Source organism: Salmo trutta, chromosome 25 (genome assembly GCF_901001165.1).
Source record: "Salmo trutta chromosome 25, fSalTru1.1, whole genome shotgun sequence".
Taxonomy (NCBI): Eukaryota; Metazoa; Chordata; class Actinopteri; order Salmoniformes; family Salmonidae; genus Salmo; species Salmo trutta.
The window spans coordinates 15,699,079-15,719,274 of NC_042981.1; the positions used below are offsets into that span (position 1 = coordinate 15,699,079).

Here is a 20,196-nt window from a genome sequence, read left to right on the forward strand (position 1 = left end):
TAAAATAAGTTTGTGTGCGTTGTGTGTGACAGGGCTGAAGCTGCTAGCCACAGCGAGTCGAGACCGGCTGATCCACGTGCTGGACGCAGAGCGGGAGTACAGCCTGCTGCAGACGCTGGATGAACACTCCTCTTCCATCACCGCTGTACGATTCGCTGGTGAGATTTGCAGATGACCTTTGACCCTTTACAACATCCTGCCAACCACCCCCCTTTACCTCAAACTCTCAAGTCTCACTCCTTTAACAGTTATATTAGCTATGGAAGTTAGACCTTTGGCTTCCAAAGGTGTCAAGGAAGTGTCAGTTGTGGCACTAGCTCGCAGTTTAAAGTAAACATGGTTATTATTGCCATGGTAACAGTGCTCCTTCTCTTTTAGCCGATGAAGGCAAGGTCAGGATGATCAGCTGTGGCGCTGACAAGAGCATCTACTTCCGCACAGCGCAGAAGGTAAACACCCACACAATGGCGCTGCTCTAGAACAGCTGCTGCTGGAGGTTTAACTAGGTTCGGGGGACTAATGCTTTTTTGTTAAGGCTTGGCAATATTTCATCATGATCTCTCTACATATTGTGGCCATGGACCCACATTCTTAACTGTGGCTCAGCCAACCCCTATTTAATTAAACAACGACACTTTTCCTCTAAGGCTTTCTGTGTCACCCTGGCTGTTGTATGCCCCAAGTCCCCGGCAGGTCCTCCTTACTACATATTGTTCTTAGCAGCGCTGGCAGTTTTGGGTGTCAAGAAGCAGATAATAATGTAATGGTATACATAGAGGAAGAAGACACAAAGTGAGACTGGTGATATCATGTGACCAAAGCCATTTTAGTGAATGAAATTAAATTAACTTCAGAATTGGAGTAGTCTTTCGAGTCTTTTGAGGTGATAGCGTAATCCTGAAGTAGTCAGACTATTTTCAGGTTGACTCTTGGAACTTAACCTAACCAGTGTATGAAGTAACAAATGGAGAAAATTCTAATTCATCCACATTGAGATCGGTGTGCAATTCTAACCCTCTGTATGTAAATGTTACAATCTAATTAACAAGTAGATGGAAAGTATTGTCATTCTCTACCATTTAATCCATGGACTGCTTTAGAAGTCACTGCACACTGCTAGAAAAGCAACAAAAAGCCCTACAGGGATACATTTTGTAGTTTATTAGAATATGGCTGCGTCCCAAATGGAAACCTCTTCCCTATATGTACCACTATTGACCAGGGCCCATAGGGACGCATACTATGACTCGTTGTAACAATATGTCTGCCAAAACAGCTTAAATAGGACAGCTCTCATTTCTCACTGGATCATTTACAGTAGTGTTGTGAGTGGTGACCTGTTTTAACCTCTGGTTGTTTTTACCCTGTCGTTTACAGTCGGATGAAGGAACAGTGTTTACCCGCACCCACCACATCGTACGCAAGACAACGCTGTATGACATGGATATTGACCCCACCAGGAAGTATGCTGTTATTGGTTGTCAGGACCGCAGCATCAGGTGGGGGGCCTGGTCTACTTGTCCTTGTTTGTCCTAATTATTGTTTTCTGTGTATGTATATGTGCGTCAATGTGTGTGTGATCACAGTGTTAGTCTGTCTGTGTGTATGCGTACAGTACGCGAGTGTGAGTACGTGCCAGTGGAGGCTGCTGAGGGGAGGATAGCTCATAATAATGTCTGGAATGGAGTCAATGGAGTGGTATCAACCACATAGAAACCACATCTTTGATGCGTTTGATAACGTTCTATTCGCTCCATTCCAGACATTATTATGAGCCGTCCTCCCCTCAGCAGCCTCCACTGGTATGTGCATGGGAGTACGTGCGTGCGCAAGCACGTGAGTGTATTTGTGTTTGACCTCTCCGTAATCTGTCAGACTTTGCAGTCATCCCTCCCTAGCAGGTGGATTAGTCCTAACTCGAGTGTTGTAAACACAGGAAGGATGAGATCAGGGGCCCAGCCCCTGGCTGGTGAAGCCTGTCTGTAGCCTGTCCTGACCTGAGCCTCCGTCTGCCTGCCTGCCTGCTCAAGTGTTTACATCTCTCACTCACGTTCTCCACCCTGCATCAACGACAATAACACACGCTTTGAGAGAAATTATGGCATAGCGTTGGCTTACAATGCTGATATTTCAAATGCAGACTTGTAAAAAATGTGCCTCTCTGTTTCACCACTCCAGCAGGTCGTGTGCCTACTTGTTTGAATGGCCAGTCCCCTTTATATCCTAAATACCCCATGGGTGTTACAATATGAATCTGAGATTAAATTGTTATGGTTGAAAATTCTACCATAACGGAGAAATTTCAAACAACCAAGTTATGTTATCAACTACCCACAAGTTATGCTTTATTACGGACTGCTTTATTAATCCAGGGGTTCCCAAACTTTATCACTCGGGGGGCCCCTTCCAGCATTGGGGAACATCCCGCACCCCTTCTGTGCACGTGTCACGTCTATTTCTATGGCCACAAGCACTGTTCATGACAAACTGTTCACACCCCTCTTGTTGGTGGAGACAATTTTGCAGGGTTAAAGCTTATTTCCTGCAATTCTACACATTTTGTCATAGGGTGCAAAGAAAATGTTGCCGTTTTAAAGCAAATGTTCTTGCAATTCTATACATTTTGCCATGTCTGTGTATTCATGTGATATTTGATTGACAAAATTCTATGGGCTAAAAAAACGAAATAGAAAACATTAGCTGACATGGGCTAGTTGATCTGGACAGTTCTTACAAGTTATAAACAGCTCTCTAAGGTATTCAATGACTGACAAGAGGAACTGATAATGCAGTACCCATTTTGGATATTGCAGCTTGTGCATTTACTATTAGAACTTTCAAAAGTAAGTTTAAAGCCGGACTGAGTTCCTTAAGAAATAAAAATATATACAGTACCAGTCAAAAGTTTGGACACACCTACCCATTCCAGGGTTTTTCTATATTTTTACTATTTTCTACATTGTAGAATAATAGTGAAGACACAAAAAACAATGAAATAACACATATGGAATCATGTAGTAACCACAAAAGTGTAGTGTATATATATATAAATGGGGCGTGCCCCCCCTCCCCGCCCTGTGGTTTGGAAACCGAACAGTTGGTGTAAATAAGATGAGTGTGGCAGCGTAGTACGACTCCAAATAGGCCTTTCCCTCCGCTCGAGATGCTTAAAGTCAACTGTAAACACACCTCATGCTCCTCTGCTGTTTCAGCACAGTGATTAAACATTACTATGGAAACTAGGCTGTTTTAACTGCATCTGAATGATAAATGTCCCCCAGGCCTTTTTGTGTATTTATTTCTGGTAGAGTTAGAGGGCTTAGCTCTTGTTTAACAGGCTCTGATTTGTTCCTTATACAACTAAGTGGCGGTGCTTAAGAGTGTGACTCAATGGTTGACTGGCTGCCCTCACACTTTGCCAACTCCCCACAAGGTTGACAGGGCCCTGACTGGGCCTTGTTGGGTGGTTGCCTGCCAGCTAGCTGGTGGCTGCTGGTCTCTCCTTCTGGCACTCAGTGGAAATGCACCAGTTAGGCTGTTAGCGTGACCCCATGTGGTCAGATGGGGAGAGACATGCATACCAGCTGAGCAGAGAGGGTATGCTACAAAGTAGGATCAATGAGTTGGCCAGCTAACTTTGATAAACAACCAGGAATAACTATTGATTTTCTGGTTCATTAAGAAAGCTTAACTTTGATATGTGTTTTTGATTGTTGAGTCAATTAGACCATGCCCATTTCAAACCTATGCTTCAAAAAAATGTAAAGTTATTTCAGTTAGCTGGCTAATTCATTAATCGTGCTTTGTAGTATACCCCACTGCTGCACAGAGTTGGTTGACTCATGAACAGAACACAGTCCAATGTTTCATTGAACTATCAAGGTCATATGACTCAGTCTCTTGATCTGAATGTTTTTCAGTCTATAACTTAACTGCTGAGGGAGGACGTAAATGGACAGACGCGTCTGACTTGGTCATTGACTTATTGCCCTCCATCATCTTATAGATGTGCTGACATTTGATAAAACAGAGGATTGATCACCTGATAAAGCCACGGGTGCTTAGAAAGCAGAACTGTCTTTGTGATTTACTCCTGGAGTATTGAGCTGCTGGTGTGTTTTCATGTTGAGATCTGAATAGAACCTCTGTGCCTGTAGGTTGTTAGGCTAGTTCTTAGTTTGACACTTCCTTCCCCTAACAACAGAATCTTCAACATCAGTAACGGCAAACAGAAGAAACTGTACAAGGGCTCCCAAGGAGAGGATGGGACTGTCATCAAGGTGGGTTAGGCTTGCATGTTTTCATGTCATGTAGTGTTGCTGTGAAGACTAATTTGACAACACCGTAGCTGGTTTATAAAAATGGGCCCACAGTTGTCTTTTTCGCTCTTCAGGTTCAGACAGACCCCTCAGGGCTGTATGTGGCCACCAGCTGTTCAGACAAGAACATCAGCATCTTTGACTTCTACTCTGGGGAGTGTGTGGCCACCATGTTTGGACACTCTGGTAAAACAAAAAAAACAAAAATACCCCATTTAGTTAGAAGAAATACAGCAAAATGTGTGACTGACAATCTGCAGCCAGCAGTGTATTCAGAAAGGAGAAACCATCTGGAATTGCTCTTCATCATCATGTCCATCAGTGCTTTTAATGACCTCTCATACTGTGAATTCCACAGATAATTTCTTTGTAAAAATGTCCATAATTGAGTGCCCAGATATTTTCCTCGTTTTCATTTGTTTGTCTTTTTTCTTTTTCACAGAGGTTGTGACTGGAATGAAGTTTACCAATGACTGCAAGCACATGATAACTGTGTCTGGTGATAGCTGTATCTTTGTGTGGCGTCTGGCCCCGGAGCTGACCATCAGTATGAGACAGCGTCTCTCGGACCTCAAGCAAAACGGCAAGCCAGTTCAGAAGACCCCACCTCACAAACCTTGCAATCTGAGGTAGCTGCAGTATTTAAACACACTAATGTGGGACAAGTACCTTGACTCATATGACTTATTCCTGTTGTTTGTTATCTTGTTCCTGTTAGCTCCTCGTGGGGCAAAGGGCCTCCTTGGACTATGTAGTTAATGGGATAACATGTTTTGTGCTAGCTAATACCCGCAGAAAGCAAACATAACGTTTACATAACTTAGTGGAGACACATATTCTGAATGCCAATTGGCATAATACATTTGATTGATGGAGTGAAAGACAAATGTTAACCCTGAATTGTTTACATTTTAGTCATTTAGCAGACGAGAGGAACTAGGGTTAAGTGCCTTGCTCATGGGCACATAGACAGATTTTCCATCTTGTCTGCTTCAGATTTTCCACCTTTCTAGGGAGTTTTTCCTAGCCACCGTGCTTCTACACCTGCATTGCTTGCTGTTTGGGGTTTTAGGCTGGGTTTCTGAACAGCACTTTGTGACATCAGCTGATGTAAGAAGGGCTTCATAAATACATTTGATTGATTGATTGATTGTCTGCTCTGGGATTCGAACCAGCAACCATTTAGATTACTGGCCAAACGCTCTTAACCACTAGGATACCTGCCGCCCCCTTGTTTGTCTACAGGCTTGTTGCTATGACCGTTGTTAGTTATTATGAGAGTTATTCAATGTCAACTGGAAATGCACTCTGTGCGTCCCAAATGGCACCCTATTCCCCTTTATAGTGCACTACTTTTGACCAGGAGCCATAGGGCTCTGGTCAAAAGTAGTGCACTATATAGGGAATACGGTGCCATTTAGGACACATACAACATGTTCCGTTTGACTATTGTCACCTAATAGTGTGTGTTCAATTCTCTGTCTGTCCTGTGCAGCACCAGGAGAGAGGTACATAGCACCCCTCCCATTGTCACCATGTCCTCCGACAGTGACAAAGAGGTGGAGGAGGAGGGGATAGAAGAGGAGGATGAGGAAGAGAGGGTCTCTCCTTACATGGTGTCAGGCTGCAGTGCAGGAGAAGACACAGGTTGGTATCTCACTAACATACAGTACCAGTCAAAATAAGTTCATTTGTGGGATTTCTTTCCTTCTTAATGCGTTTGATCCAATCAGTTGTGTTGTGACAAGGTAGGGGTGGTATACAGAAGATAGCCCTATTTGGTAAAAGACCAAGTCCATATTATGGCAAGAACAGCTCAAATAAGCAAAGAGAAACGACAGTCCATCATTACTTTAAGACATGAATGTCAGTCAATCCGGCGATTTACTGCAAAGAAACCACTACTAATGGACACCAATACGAAGAAGATACTTGCTTGGGCCAAGAAACACGAGCAATGGACATTAGACTGGTGATCTGTCCTTTGGTCTGATGAGTCCAAATTTGAGATTTTTGGTTCCAACCACCATGTCTTTGTGAGACGCAGAGTAAGTGAACGGATGATCTCCGCATGTGTGGTTCCCACCGTAAAGCATGGAGGAGGAGGTGTGATGGTGTGGGGGTGCTTTGCGGTGACTCTGTCAGTGATTTACTTAGAATTCAAGGCACACTTAACCAGCATGGCTACCACAGCATTCTGCAGCGATACACCATCCCATCTGGTTTGCGCTTAGTGGGACTATCATTTGTTTTTCAACAAGACAATGACCCAACACACCTCCAGGCTGTGTAAGGGCTATTTGACCAAGAAGGAGAGTGATGGAGTGCTGCGTCAGATAACCTTGCCTCCACAATCACCCAACCTCAACCCAATTGAGATGGTTTGGGATGAGTTGGACCGCAGAGTGAAGGAAAAGCAGCCAACAAGTGCTCAGCATATGTGGGAACTCCTTCAAGACTGTTGGAAAAGCATTCCAGGTGAAACTGGTTGAGAGAATGCCAAGAGTGTGCAAAGCTGTCATCAAGACAAAGGGTGGCTACTTTGAAGAATCTCAAATCTAAAATGTACACTGCTCAAAAAAATAAAGGGAACACTTAAACAACACAATGTAACTCCAAGTCAATCACACTTCTGTTAAATCAAACTGTCCACTTAGGAAGCAACACTGATTGACAATACATTTCACATGCTGTTGTGCAAATGGAATAGACAACAAGTGGAAATTATAGGCAATTAGCAAGACACCCCCAATAAAGGAGTGGTTCTGCAGGTGAAGACCACAGACCACTTCTCAGTTCCTATGCTTCCTGGCTGATGTTTTGGTCACTTTTGAATGCTGGCGGTGCTTTCACTCTAGTGGTAGCATAGACGGAGTCTACAACCCACACAAGTGGCTCAGGTAGTGCAGCTCATCCAGGATGGCACATCAATGCGAGCTGTGGCAAGAAGGTTTGCTGTGTCTGTCAGCGTAGTGTCCAGAGCATGGAGGCGCTACCAGGAGACAGGCCAGTACATCAGGAGACGTGGAGGAGGCCGTAGGAGGGCAACAACCCAGCAGCAGGACCGCTACCTCCGCCTTTGTGCAAGGAGGAGCAGGAGAAGCACTGCCAGAGCCCTGCAAAATGACCAGGCCACAAATGTGCATGTGTCTGCTCAAACGGTCAGAAACAGACTCCATGAGGGTGGTATGAGGGCCCGACGTCCACAGGTGGGGGTTGTGCTTACAGCCCAACACCGTGCAGGACGTTTGGCATTTGCTAGAGAACACCAAGATTGGCAAATTCGCCACTGGCGCCCTGTGCTCTTCACAGATGAAAGCAAGTTCACACTGAGCACATGTGACAGAGTCTGGAGACGCCGTGGAGAACGTTCTGCTGCCTGCAACATCCTCCAGCATGACCGGTTTGGCGGTGGGTCAGTCATGGTGTGGGGTGGCATTTCTTTGGGGGGCCGCACAGCCCTCCATGTGCTCGCCAGAGGTAGCCTGACTGCCATTAGGTACCGAGATGAGATCCTCAGACCCCTTGTGAGACCATATGCTGGTGCGGTTGGCCCTGGGTTCCTCCTAATGCAAGACAATGCTAGACCTCATGTGGCTGGAGTGTGTCAGCAGTTCCTGCAAGAGGAAGGCATTGATGCTATGGACTGGCCCGCCCGTTCCCCAGACCCGAATCCAATTGAGCACATCTGGGACATCATGTCTCGCTCCATCCACCAACGCCACGTTGCACCACAGATTGTCCAGGAGTTGGCGGATGCTTTAGTCCAGGTCTGGGAGGAGATCCCTCAGGAGACCATCCGCCACCTCATCAGGAGCATGCCCAGGCGTTGTAGGGAGGTCATACAGGCACGTGGAGGCCACACACACTTCTGAGCCTCATTTTGACTTGTTTTAAGGACATTACATCAAAGTTGGATCAGCCTGTAGTGTGGTTTTCCACTTTAATTTTGAGTGTGACTCCAAATCCAGACCTCCATGGGTTGATAAATTGGATTTCCATTGATTATTTTTGTGTGATTTTGTTGTCAGCACATTCAACTATGTAAAGAGAAAAGTATTTAATAACATGATTTATTTCATTCAGATCTAGGATGTGTTGTTTAAGTGTTCCCTTTATTTTTTTGAGCAGTATATTTAGATTTAACACTTTTTTGGTTACTACATGATTCCATGTGTTATTTCATAGTTTTGATGTCTTCACTATTATTCTACAATGTAGAACATTGTAAAAAATAAATAAAAACCCTTGAATGAGTAGGTGTGTCCAAACTTTTGACTGGTACTGTATGTACACAAGCAAGCAATATAGCTGCAGTATTAAGAATGTGGTTCTTCACAAAGTTGACAGGACACATTGTGATATCAATTGGTTTTGTGTTTGTTTTTCAGACACCTCAGATGAAAAGCACAACTCTCACGAACTGAAAAGGGTTAGTAGCAGCAGTCTTTGTGAAGCAGCCTTTCCTCAGTCGTCTCTGCCCCCAGCCTTTCCTCAGTCGTCTCTGCCCCCAGCCTTTCCTCAGTCGTCTCTGCCCCCAGCCTTTCCTCAGTCGTCTCTGCCCCCAGCCTTTCCTCAGTCGTCTCTGCCCCCAGCCTTTCCTCAGTCGTCTCTGCCCCCAGCCTTTCCTCAGTCGTCTCTGCCCCCAGCCTTTCCTCAGTCGTCTCTGCCCCCAGCCTTTCCTCAGTCGTCTCTGCCCCCAGCCTTTCCTCAGTCGTCTCTGCCCCCAGCCTTTCCTCAGTCGTCTCTGCCCCCAGCCTTTCCTCAGTCGTCTCTGCCCCCAGCCTTTCCTCAGTCGTCTCTGCCCCCAGCCTTTCCTCAGTCGTCTCTGCCCCCAGCCTTTCCTCAGTCGTCTCTGCCCCCAGCCTTGTCTCCCATGTATTTTTGCTCTTCTTTTTGTCACTTGTAAAGTAGAAATTTAATTCAGACTCAGTCTGTGAATATTCCCATTATAAACTGTAGGCTCACAACTCGTGTGTGTGTGTGTGTGTGTGTGTGTGTGTGTGTGTGTGTGTGTGTGTGTGTGTGTGTGTGTCCTGTAGGAGAACTCTTTTGGCAGGCGGTCTTCCCAGGGCAGTCACCACTCTGAGGACAGGGGTCCCCGTCCGCGGCGCCGCTGGTCCAGACGCATGGACAGCATGGATCTGATGGTCAAGTCCATGTTGGACCTCAGACAGCTGGACTCCTTCGCTATGCCCCCCTCCTCCCCCACTAAGACCCAGACCCAGCCTGTTTCTGACTCCTTCAGAGACCCATTCAGAGAGGACGAGCTGGGCAGCACCATCAGCCTGCAACCCCTCACTGTATGGGTGAGTTAATTTAACAGAGAACAGCCACCTGACCTTACTTTGGCCCTGCTTGATACAGTAGATAGACAATGTATTACTCCATCTATGTTACCTATGGATTTAATACTTCTAAATGTTCAACCATGGGGCACAAAATAGGTTGAATAAACCATGGTACTCTCATCCGTATTTTGTGTATTGAGGATTGTAAGGTCCAATTCAGTTAATTCAGGTGATGTTTTATGATTCATAGTATTTTGTCATGTTGTGTTTCTTGCAGGGGGAGTCTGAGCAGAGGTCCCAGCAGCGGCCCAAATACATCATGCTCTCTCCACAGACACCTAACACAGAGACAGGCCCAGTGCTGTACCCCGACGGCTTTGAGGACAGGGTCAGCTTAGCCGGCAGGTAAATCAATCAAATGAATCAATCAATGAGCCGTCAGGTAAACACACAGCTTCTACCTTTTTTCTCCTGGATCTCTATAATCTCTCCATTATGCCATTGGTGTATATCACTGCCTTATCATAGTACACATACAATATAGTTGTGGCCTGTAGTTTTCTCTGACATGGAAAGACTCCTGGCCCCTACATATCATATACTGTAGTTTGTATACTAAATGCAGTGCCTTCAGAAAGTATTCATACCTCTTGACTTATTCCACATTTTGTTGTTACAACCTGAATTCAAAATTGGTTAAATGGATTTCTTGTCTCACCCATCTATCTACACACAATACCCCATAATGACAAAGTGAAAACATTGTTTTAGCCATTTTTGCTAATTTCTTTAAAACTAAATAAAAATCTAATTTATATAAGTATTCAACCCACTCAGTCAATACTTTGTAGAAGCACCTTTGACAGTGATTCCGGCTGTCTTTCTAGGTGAGTCTCTAAGAGCTGTCAGTCTTTCTGGGTAAGTCTCTAAGAGTTTTCCACACCAGGATTGTGCAACATTTGCCCATTTTTATTATTTTCAACATTCTTCAAGTTCTGTGAAATTGGTTGTTGATCACTGCTAGAAAACCATTTTCAAGCCATAGATTTTCAAGTAGATTTAAGTCAAAACTGTAACTCGGCCACTCAGGAACATTCACTGTCTTCTTGGTAAACAACTCCAGTGTAGATTTGGCCTTGTGTTTTAGTTTATTGTCCTGCTGGGAGGTGAATTCATCTCCCAGTGTCTGGTGGAAAGCAGACTGAACCAGGTTTTCCTCTAGAATTTTACCTGTGCTTAGCTCCAATCTGTTTATTTGTTTCTCTAAAAAAACTCCCCAGTCCTTATCAATTACAAGCATACTCATAACATGATGCAGCCATCACAATGCCTGAAAATGTGGAGATTGGTACTCAGTAATGTGTTGAATTGGATTTGCCCCAAACATAACACTTTGTATTAATTACAAAAAGTGAATTGCTTTGCAACATTTTTTGCAGTATTACTTTAGTGCCTTGTTGCAAGCAGGATGTATGTTTTGGAATATTTTTATTCTGTACAGTCTTCCTTCTTTTCACTCTGTCATTCAGGTTAGTATTGTAGAGTAACTATAATGTTATTGATCCGTCCTCAGTGTTCTCCTATCACAGCCATTAAACTCTGTAACTGTTTTAAAGTCATCATTGGCCTCATTGTGAAACCCCTGAGCGGTTTCCTTCCTCTCCGGCAACTGAGTTAGGAAGGATGCCTGTATCTTTGTAGTGACTGGGTGTATTGATACACCATCCAAAGTGTAATTAATAACGTCACCATGCTCAAAGTGATATTCAATGTCTGTTTATTTAATTGTTACCCATCTACCAATAAGTGCCCTTCTTAGCGAGGCATTGGAAAACCTCCCTGGTTTTTGTGGTTGAATCTGTGTTTGAAATTCACTGCTTGACTGAGGGACCTTACAGATAATTGTATGTGTGGGTACAGAGATGAGGTAGTCATTATAAATCATGCTTAACACTATTATTGAACACAGAGTGAGGTCATGTATCTTATTATGTGACTTGTTATTTAGGTTTGCCATAACAAAGGGGTTGAATACATATTGACTCAAGACATTTCAGATTTTCATTTTTAATTCATTTGTAAACATTTAGAAAACATCATTCCACTTTGACATGATGGGGTATTGTGTGTGAGCCAGTGACCAACAATCTCAATTTAATCAGTTTTAAATTCAGGCTGTAAAACAACAACATGTGGAAAAAGTCAAGGGGTGTGAATAGTTTCTGAAGGCACTGTACACACTGTATCATGTAATCCATATATCCAGATACTTAGGGTCTGGAATGTTGTTTTCACTATGTAATGTCTTATCAATTGCTGTTATATTGTGTAGTAACACTTGGTACCCTATGCCCTATGGACCCAGGTCATAAGTAGTGCACTGTATAGGGAATATGGTGGCATCTGGGATGCATCCTAGCACTTTAATAAACTTACACTCTACTATGTGTGTTTCTCTCTCTGTAGTGAGTACCTGGTGAAGGAGCTGCTGCCTGGGCCTGGGGCCAGCAGGAGTGTGAAGGGGTACCAGAACCACAACCAGTGGAGCCAGGGCCACCATGACAAACACAGCTCAGACAGTGCCTTCTCTGTGGACTACTCCAGCAGCAGACTGTCCAGCCCAGACAGTCAGCAGCAGCCTCCTGGAGAGGGTGAGCCCCACACAAGCATACACACACACACACACACACACACACACACACACACACACACACACACAGGGCTCACACAGTTTCCCTGTGGACGTTTTTATGCAATGTACCTCCACTAGTTAATCAAATTGTCTGTGTGTCAGACTCTGAGCCCATTGAGCCTCTCGGTATGGATGGGAATTCCTCTGAATTGGACATGGAGGAACTGGAGGTGGAAGAGGAGGGGGGCGTTGGGAGGGGAGATGCCAAGGGGAGGACGGTAGTACCCCAGACCCCGGACCAGGAGGCCTTCCTCAAACAGCACTTTGGCAACCTGGCTGAGCTTAACAACCCAGGTAAGAACAGTCTACATCCCAGTTACCTTCTCCTTGACTGGTATAAGACATGTTGCTGGAAACTCCCACTATCCCATGCCTCCACCAATCCAATGCTTTTGTTAATAGAAGTAGTGAACACGTGCACACTTCAGGAGTAAATAAATATTATTGGGATGCACCCAGAGACTATTGTCCACACAGGGAAATTGATTGTGCTGCCAGGAGTACATGAGACATAGTAGTTTACACATAACAAAGACACACACGGTAATAGTAAAACTATTTTCCAGATGTATCAATTGTATTAATCCTCTCTGATTGTCAGTGAGTCCGACGAGAGTTGCCACCCCTGACAGTATCAGCATCTCCTCCAAGTTCCTGTCCCAATGCTATCCTGGAAGGTAGATATCATTTTAAATCAACTGAATATTTTGACAAACAGTCCCAGCTGAATGACTCATTGTTTTTCCTTTCTAGCAGGACCTCCTTTCCATTCCTATCTAAGAGCATTGGTGAGGGGAAGGTAGGCAGCGGTGTGGTGAAGCCCCTGGTCTCTCAGGTGAGGCCTCTCATGGAGCACAACCAGGGCCAGAGCCACAACCAGGACAGAGACCAGAGCCAAGACTATAGCCAGTCTCAGGACTATGGCCACAGCCAGAGGAAGCTCTCAGAAGACTCTCAAAAGGGCCCCACCGGGAGACTAGAAGTAGTGGACACAACGGAGAAGTGTTTTAATCTGCGGGCCTCTCCTCTGAGGAAGAAGGTGTTTAACCCTGCAGTGGACTCCCGTAGGATGGTCAGCCCTGTGGCCAAGGCTACAGCCTCTCACCTCACAACTACAGGCATGAGGAAGTCCCAGTCAGTCCACAACCTGCACACTGAGGGTGAGACACTAAGGAAGGGATTGTGATAATATCTTGTGTAATGATGTTATGATAATGTATTAATGGACAATGTTATGATAATGTATTGCGGAACAATGTTATGATTTAAGAAGGTCCTCATCTTATATTCTATGTATGGTATAAATCCAGTAGATAGTGATGGTGCTGACGTCATCCACATATTCCTATGGGAAACTCCCGATGGCTCATGAAGCCAGAGGTTTTTTACATTTGTAGCGCTCCATATTGCTTTGTGTTGCTCAGCAAAGGATCATGGTCGATGTAGTCGTATTCATCCTGCCTGAGCATCAACCTTAATGTCTATGGCATGAGAGCGCAAGCCTCCTCGTAGCCTGCCCAGCCCGTGATTGGGTCTGTGTCAGCACGTGATCCTGTGAGACAAAAAATGTCACAATGGATCACTGTTTAATTAAAGATCTCGATTTGTAGCAAACTTTAAAAGAATTCACTGTGGGGATCGAACTTCATAATAAATACACATTTTTGCCCAAAACGGCCATCTAGGTTGCTATGTAGTAGCCGACCAGCAGAGCTAGTGACTTCACGCTCCAGCCCAGACACTAGGGACCTGTGTAAAACACTGGTCGGCAGCAGGTGGCTTGCGGACCAAAAAATACTTAAATCACCAGGAATTCAGCTTCAAATTAGTTTAATTTAGGAAATCTGTTCCCAAAATATTCCCACGACTAAAACAATTTCTGATAAGAGACACAGATGTTGTCGCCCTGGCCTGCATAGCCTAATAATTTACCTTTATTCTCTGTCTCTCTCTTGTTACCAGTAGACATGCCTCTAACCCTGCCTCGGCCCTCCAAGGAGGTGGCCCCCCTGACCCATCACTCCCAGTTCCATCACTCCCAGGCCAGCGAGGGTCCAGGGACACTCTCCATCACCCCCCGCAGCACACTGCCCAGCATGCCCCCCTTCTGCAGCCCCACCTCCCCCCAGCCTCAGGACAACACCAGTACCAGCCACAGCACAGCCACTATGCCCAGGAGCCTGAAGTCCCGCTGCTCCTACATGAGCCCCACCACCAGTTCCATGGCCAAGATGTCCCGCTCCGTGTCCATGGGAGACGACCTAAACGTGACTGAGGAGGAGTCTGGGTCTGGAAGTAGTTCCAACACCTCCAACTCCAACCCTCCAATGACCAAGAGTCAGAGCTGCTCCTCCCAGAGTCCGAGTACTAAAACATCTATCCCAGTGGCCATGGTCTCCTCGGCGTCTTCCTCCCTCTCAGGGATGGGTTTAGCCATGCCCCAAGCTGCTGTTTTCCCCACACTCATAGCTAGCTCTAACCCTAACCCAACCACCAAGAGTCTGCAGGCCAAGCTGACGTGCAGCACCCGGCCCCAGCTCAACCTGGACATCTCCAAGTCCCTCCCAGACAAGCCCTCCCTGGCAGTCTTCACACCCAACGGTACCTCCAAGACCACCACCACTTCCTCCAAGACTGTCAAAGAGGACAACCTCTCCCCCAGATCACCAGTTAGCTTGTTGCCCCAGCAGGGCCAGAATCAACCACCACTGCTCTCCAACAACGTCCAGCTAGTCATTGCACTGTCCCCCTCCCCTGCTGCTCCTGTGGAGACTAGCCTAGTGCAGAGCCCTGAGGCGGAGCAGCTTGGTCTCACAGCAGAGCTGCGTCCTGAGGCCCCTGTTGTAGACAACAGACTGGAACAGCCAAAGACAGAGGAATGCCAGGGCCTGACCCAGGAGGAGAGCCCAGTGACGGAGCTGTCTCTTCAGGGAAATCCGGTCTACCTGCTGTCACAACGAGGGCCCGGCCAGGACCGCACAGGTTTGCTCCAGCGTTCTCCCTCCTTCACCCTGTCATCTCTGCGTCTGGGCCTGCCCCTGACCAGCACCAAGCACTTCTTTACTACTGGTGCACTGTGGCCTGCCGTCTCCACCCCCATGTACTCTTCACCTTCACCCTGTCCATGTCCTCCGTCACTTAACCGGTTTCTCTCGATTGGTGAGGCATGCTCTCATTCTTTCTCTCTCTCTCGCTCTACCACACTCTCTTAATCTCCTGGTCTCATCTCTCGCTTTTTCACTTCCCCCTTTTCATTAACATTGGTCCTTGTCCTGCTGTGTTTCCATCCCTTCTTGTGTAAAAGATCAAACATTCCAAATTCTATGATTACATATTGTTGACATGTTTCCTATGTTGGCAAATTGCCCAACGAAATAACCTATTGTCTTGTAGTTGCTTGTGCTATGCTGTTTTAAGCAGCGTGAGCCTTACCATGTACCACATCTCTCTCCTCTTAAATAGACAATTCTCTCAGTATGGAGTCGTGCAGGGTGTTGGCCAGCGAGCTACAGAACTCGTTTAGGAAGGCCTCCTGGTTCTACAGGATGGTGAGTCACTCACTGAAAGGCTACTATTTTATAGACCACTATCTCTGTCTGGGAGATTCAAAGATGACATGTGCTGTTGATATACAGCAATCAATGTACAACAACATCTTAGAACAGTTCCATACACTTCATTTTTGTGGTAATGTCTGTGTCTTGCAGGTGAACAGTGTGCCAGTAGCCTCCAGGCAGGAGCAGCATGAGATGGCCCGGGTCCTGTCTGAGGCCTTTGAGGTTGTGAGGGCCGAGCTGAGCTCCCTGCCCCAGAGCTCACCACCATCCCCCTCTGGAGAACCTGCAGCAGGAGGCTCCCTGTGTATGCTGGCCTGCCGGCCTGTAGGACCAGGGACAGGGGGATCAGGCTCAGGGGAGGAGAGGACTCTGGCTTTGCTGGAGCAGTACTCTGAGCTCCTCCTCAAAGCTGTGGAGAAGAGGCTGGACAACAATCAGGTCTCCTAGAGACGTCTCAAGGGAGAGGCATCTTATTTTACCCCTCCCTTTAAGACTAAACCAACAAACCCTCTGGCAAATGTAGAATTTTAAGCCATTGTGCAAGGATATCTGCAGACCTGATTGATCAGTGGACTTACTACAGTACTCGTTTTTTAAATCAACTTTTTGAAGATGAATAAATTAAAATATTCCTGAGGGACGTATTTTTTCCAAGTTCTTTGTTAAAGGACTTCTATCGCTCTCTCGCTCTGCTGGACTCTAGTTGGGTGGTCCCCTCTCTCCCTGTCAGATCTCTGTAGGACTTGGTGGGATTGTGTGGCTTGCAGTCAGCACAAAGGCCCACTGTAATAGGCCAACGTATAACACTAACATGCCAACAGCACTGATACTGATACTGTAGGGAGATCCCTCAGGATGATCGATACCTCAGGATGATCGATACCTCAGCATTCATTCCCAGTGTGGCTAAGCTGCACTATAGACTGTCATTCACCAACCTTCCTCCCTCTGTCACCTACAGTACCTACCAGACAACTGCACTCTCACAAACACTTGTTTTATTTACCCCTGTTGCCAAATATTGTGCCCTGCTACTTTGTTTTGAAGGAAGTTAGCCTGAGGTGAATACATAAGTAATTAGCGGTTATGCCATTTGTTAGATACTGTAGATCTCCCCTAGATTAAGGAAATATGAATAGTTGCTACATTTTGATGCGGGCCATCATTTTGGGTAGAAGTTGCAGAACATTTTGGAGAATCGAAGGGTGTTGTTGTTCAATACCTTTCCTGACCCCAGTGATCTAAAACAATACAATTATGATCGCTACAATTTCAACTTTCTGTGTTGGTGTCCCTGTCCCGACCAGGGCTCTTACCCACCAACACAATGGACCAGGCCATAGCCTCCTCAAAACTACAAGTGGAACACAAGACCCTTCTAAGTCTTAGAAGCCAGATTATCAGACATAAGCATGTTTTAGTGGGTGATTTGAGAGGCCCTGTCTGTGTGTGTTGTGTGGTTGTATTTATTATGTTGTAAAAGGTCCATGTTACACAGCCTCTTGTTGTCCAGTTTGTTTTGATACTGCTGACTGGTGTCAGTATGTTTTGTGCCAGAGTGAGGTCATCAGTGGGGGACCAATATTGCAAAAAACAGAAGACCTTGAAGAGATAGACAGTATCAACTGAGTGTCCTCGTTCTTCAACTCTACTGGATCATTTTATAAAACGTGTGAAATGTTTCAAGGAAATGGGTGCCTTAATTCAAAACCAGCTTTTTTCATGGTTCTAAATGTGTTCGGCAATACCAAAATAATATTGAATTGTAATCAAAAGGCAACTACTGAAATGTATCTACTGCTATGGGAATTTTTATTTAACCAGTTAAGAACAAATTCTTATTTTCAATGACGGCCTAGGAACACTGGGTTAACTGCCTTGTTCAGGGGCAGAATGACAGATTTTTACCTTGTCAGCTCGGGGATTCGAACTTGCAACCTTTCAGTTACTAGCCCAACACTCTAACCACTAGCCTACCCTGCCGCCCCAGGGAATCAAATGACATCAAGGAGAAATGTTCTCTGGTGACAATGAAAAGAGACATCTTAGTGTTGGGTTACCTGAGGGTAAGAACATATTTCATTCAGAGCTCTGCTGCACCAATTCCTCAACATTAATTGGCTTCACGTTTTTATCCTCGTCTCTGGTACATTTCCACGACAGTAACAATATAAAGCACTTTCTTTCCTATCAGAATGGTCATAGGTCAAATTAATGTATTTGTAATAGCTTAGGATACTAAACTGAACCTTCAGGGTCTCTGTGTGTGTATATAATGGTGTAATGTATCTGAGTCAAGGGCTCAGACTAATTCTTATGTTCTGCTGCTGCTATGGTAATTGTGGCCGCAGACAAGCACAACATTGCCCCCTGCTGTTGGACCTAAATCACTGCCCAGCTGCTATGATAGACAGCCCAATCACTCACCTCCCACCACTCATCTCTGGTCACGATAATGATATTCTGTGCTGTATTTTACATGCTATAATACACTAGTGCTCTCAAACAGTCTTTTAATCACCTGTGTATACAGTACTGGGTATTTTCTCAGTTATTGTTACTTGTTGTTAGGAAACTTTTACATATTGGTAGAAACAGTCTGATCAGGTACCCAATGTTCTATCCTTTCAAAGTGCCACGCCTGTAACTTTATCCTTTCTACTCTTGAGTTAATCATTGTATGTACAAATGACTAGATGGATGTGCATGGACAGACCGCAAAGATTTTAAATTGCAGTCGAGCCCTGACAGGACATGGGTAATGGTATAGAATGAGAATGAATTATTCTGCTGTTTATTAGTTATTCAGTATTTCCCCATCTGATTGACAATATTCAGAACGGTAACGTTATCTAGCAGACTGGAGGTTTCATTAAGACATAGGATTGTATTTCAATGGACAGTAGTACAGATAACTTTCTGCTGCTTGTATGCATGAGTATATATGCATGAAGGGTGGGGAGGTATGGAGGTTGACTGACTGGCTCGTTCCTTAGTAGGATTGCATGGTTGAACGTACCCTAGGCTTTTTAAAGAGTCGATCCCGCTTTTTTTCACTGACTGGTACCCCTGTAGCTGACCCTAGTTCTAATCTCACCTTTTGTATGTTATGATGATTACTTGTCTTAAACTGCAGATGATGGACCAGCATTTCCTCTTTTAGGAATGATCACCTTTCAGGCATTTTGTGAGCTGTTTTCTGTTTTGCACCAACCTCAGTGTTTTTACTGTATTCCCTCTCTGAACTTCTCTCTCTCTGCCAGGGAATAAAACATATTTATTACACTCACCTTTGTTTTTCAGACTGAGCACTTTATTTACATAGGGTGCCATTTGGGATGTTACCTATCAAAGGGAATAGGATGCCATTTGAGACACAGCCATACAGACGTTTGCTGGTATATTATCAGATTAATTGAATGTGATGTCAAAGCGGCCCCACAGCTCCAGACAGGGACTCCACCAGCTGGAAGTAGCTGTATTTGATGTCACTCCATATCATATCAGAAATTCACTGAGGAAGAAAAAAAAGTTACATGATCCTCCTAACAGACTCAATAACCCTAGTTGTATCAGTTGTAGTAACAGGCAGTACAGTACTAGTTGTAGTAACAGGCAGTACAGTACTAGTTGTAGTAACAGGCAGTACAGTACAAGTTGTAGTAACAGGCAGTACAGTACTAGTTGTAGTAACAGGCAGTACAGTACTAGTTGTAGTAACAGGCAGTACAGTACTAGTTGTAGTAACAGGCAGTACAGTACTAGTACTAGTTGTAGTAACAGGCAGTGCAGTACGAGTTGTGGTAACAGGCAGGGCAGTACGAGTTGTGGTAACAGGCAGGGCAGTACGAGTTGTGGTAACAGGCAGGGCAGTACGAGTTGTAGTAACAGGCAGGGCAGTACGAGTTGTAGTAACAGGCAGGGCAGTACAGTACGAGTTGTATTAACCTGCAGTACAGTACTCATAAAATAAAGAAATGACCTCTCACTGTCAACTGCGTTTATTTAACATGTGTAAATATTTGTATGCACATAAGATTCAACAACTGAGACATAAACTGAACAATATCCACAGACATGTGACTAACAAAAATGGTATAATGTGTCCCTGAACAAAGGGGGGGTCAAAATCGAAAGTAACAGTCAGTATCTGGTGTGGCCACCAGCTGCATTAAGTACTGCAGTGCATCTCCTCCTCATGGACTGCACCAGATTTGCCAGTTCTTGCTATGAGATGTTACCCCACTCTTCCACCAAGGTACCTGCAGGTTCCCAGACATTTCTGAGGGGAATGGCCCTAGACTTCACCCTCCGATCCAACAGGTCCCAGATGTGCT

General features: G+C 45.1%; 1 protein-coding gene across 5 annotated transcripts in view; it reads left to right on the top strand.

The window, feature by feature from the left end:
• Nucleotides 1-19,148, top strand: part of LOC115162065 (mitogen-activated protein kinase-binding protein 1) — a 58,544-nt gene extending 39,396 nt beyond the window's left edge. For 3 of the 5 annotated variants that reach the window (XM_029712997.1, XM_029713001.1, XM_029713002.1), the window contains 17 exons: nt 33-158; nt 379-449; nt 1,378-1,499; nt 4,205-4,280; nt 4,394-4,505; nt 4,762-4,948; nt 5,815-5,966; nt 8,711-8,751; nt 9,362-9,628; nt 9,888-10,015; nt 12,077-12,261; nt 12,405-12,596; nt 12,904-12,979; nt 13,056-13,462; nt 14,265-15,284; nt 15,765-15,850; nt 16,010-19,148. In XM_029712997.1, the coding sequence (XP_029568857.1) occupies nt 33-158; nt 379-449; nt 1,378-1,499; nt 4,205-4,280; nt 4,394-4,505; nt 4,762-4,948; nt 5,815-5,966; nt 8,711-8,751; nt 9,362-9,628; nt 9,888-10,015; nt 12,077-12,261; nt 12,405-12,596; nt 12,904-12,979; nt 13,056-13,462; nt 14,265-15,284; nt 15,765-15,850; nt 16,010-16,306 (3,545 nt within the window). In that variant the 3' untranslated portion in view covers nt 16,307-19,148. The remainder of the gene's footprint in view (nt 1-32; nt 159-378; nt 450-1,377; nt 1,500-4,204; nt 4,281-4,393; nt 4,506-4,761; nt 4,949-5,814; nt 5,967-8,710; nt 8,752-9,361; nt 9,629-9,887; nt 10,016-12,076; nt 12,262-12,404; nt 12,597-12,903; nt 12,980-13,055; nt 13,463-14,264; nt 15,285-15,764; nt 15,851-16,009) is intronic. The other 2 variants (XM_029713000.1, XM_029712998.1) reach the window with 2 other exon arrangements.
• The last annotated feature ends 1,048 nt before the right edge of the window (nt 19,149-20,196 follow it).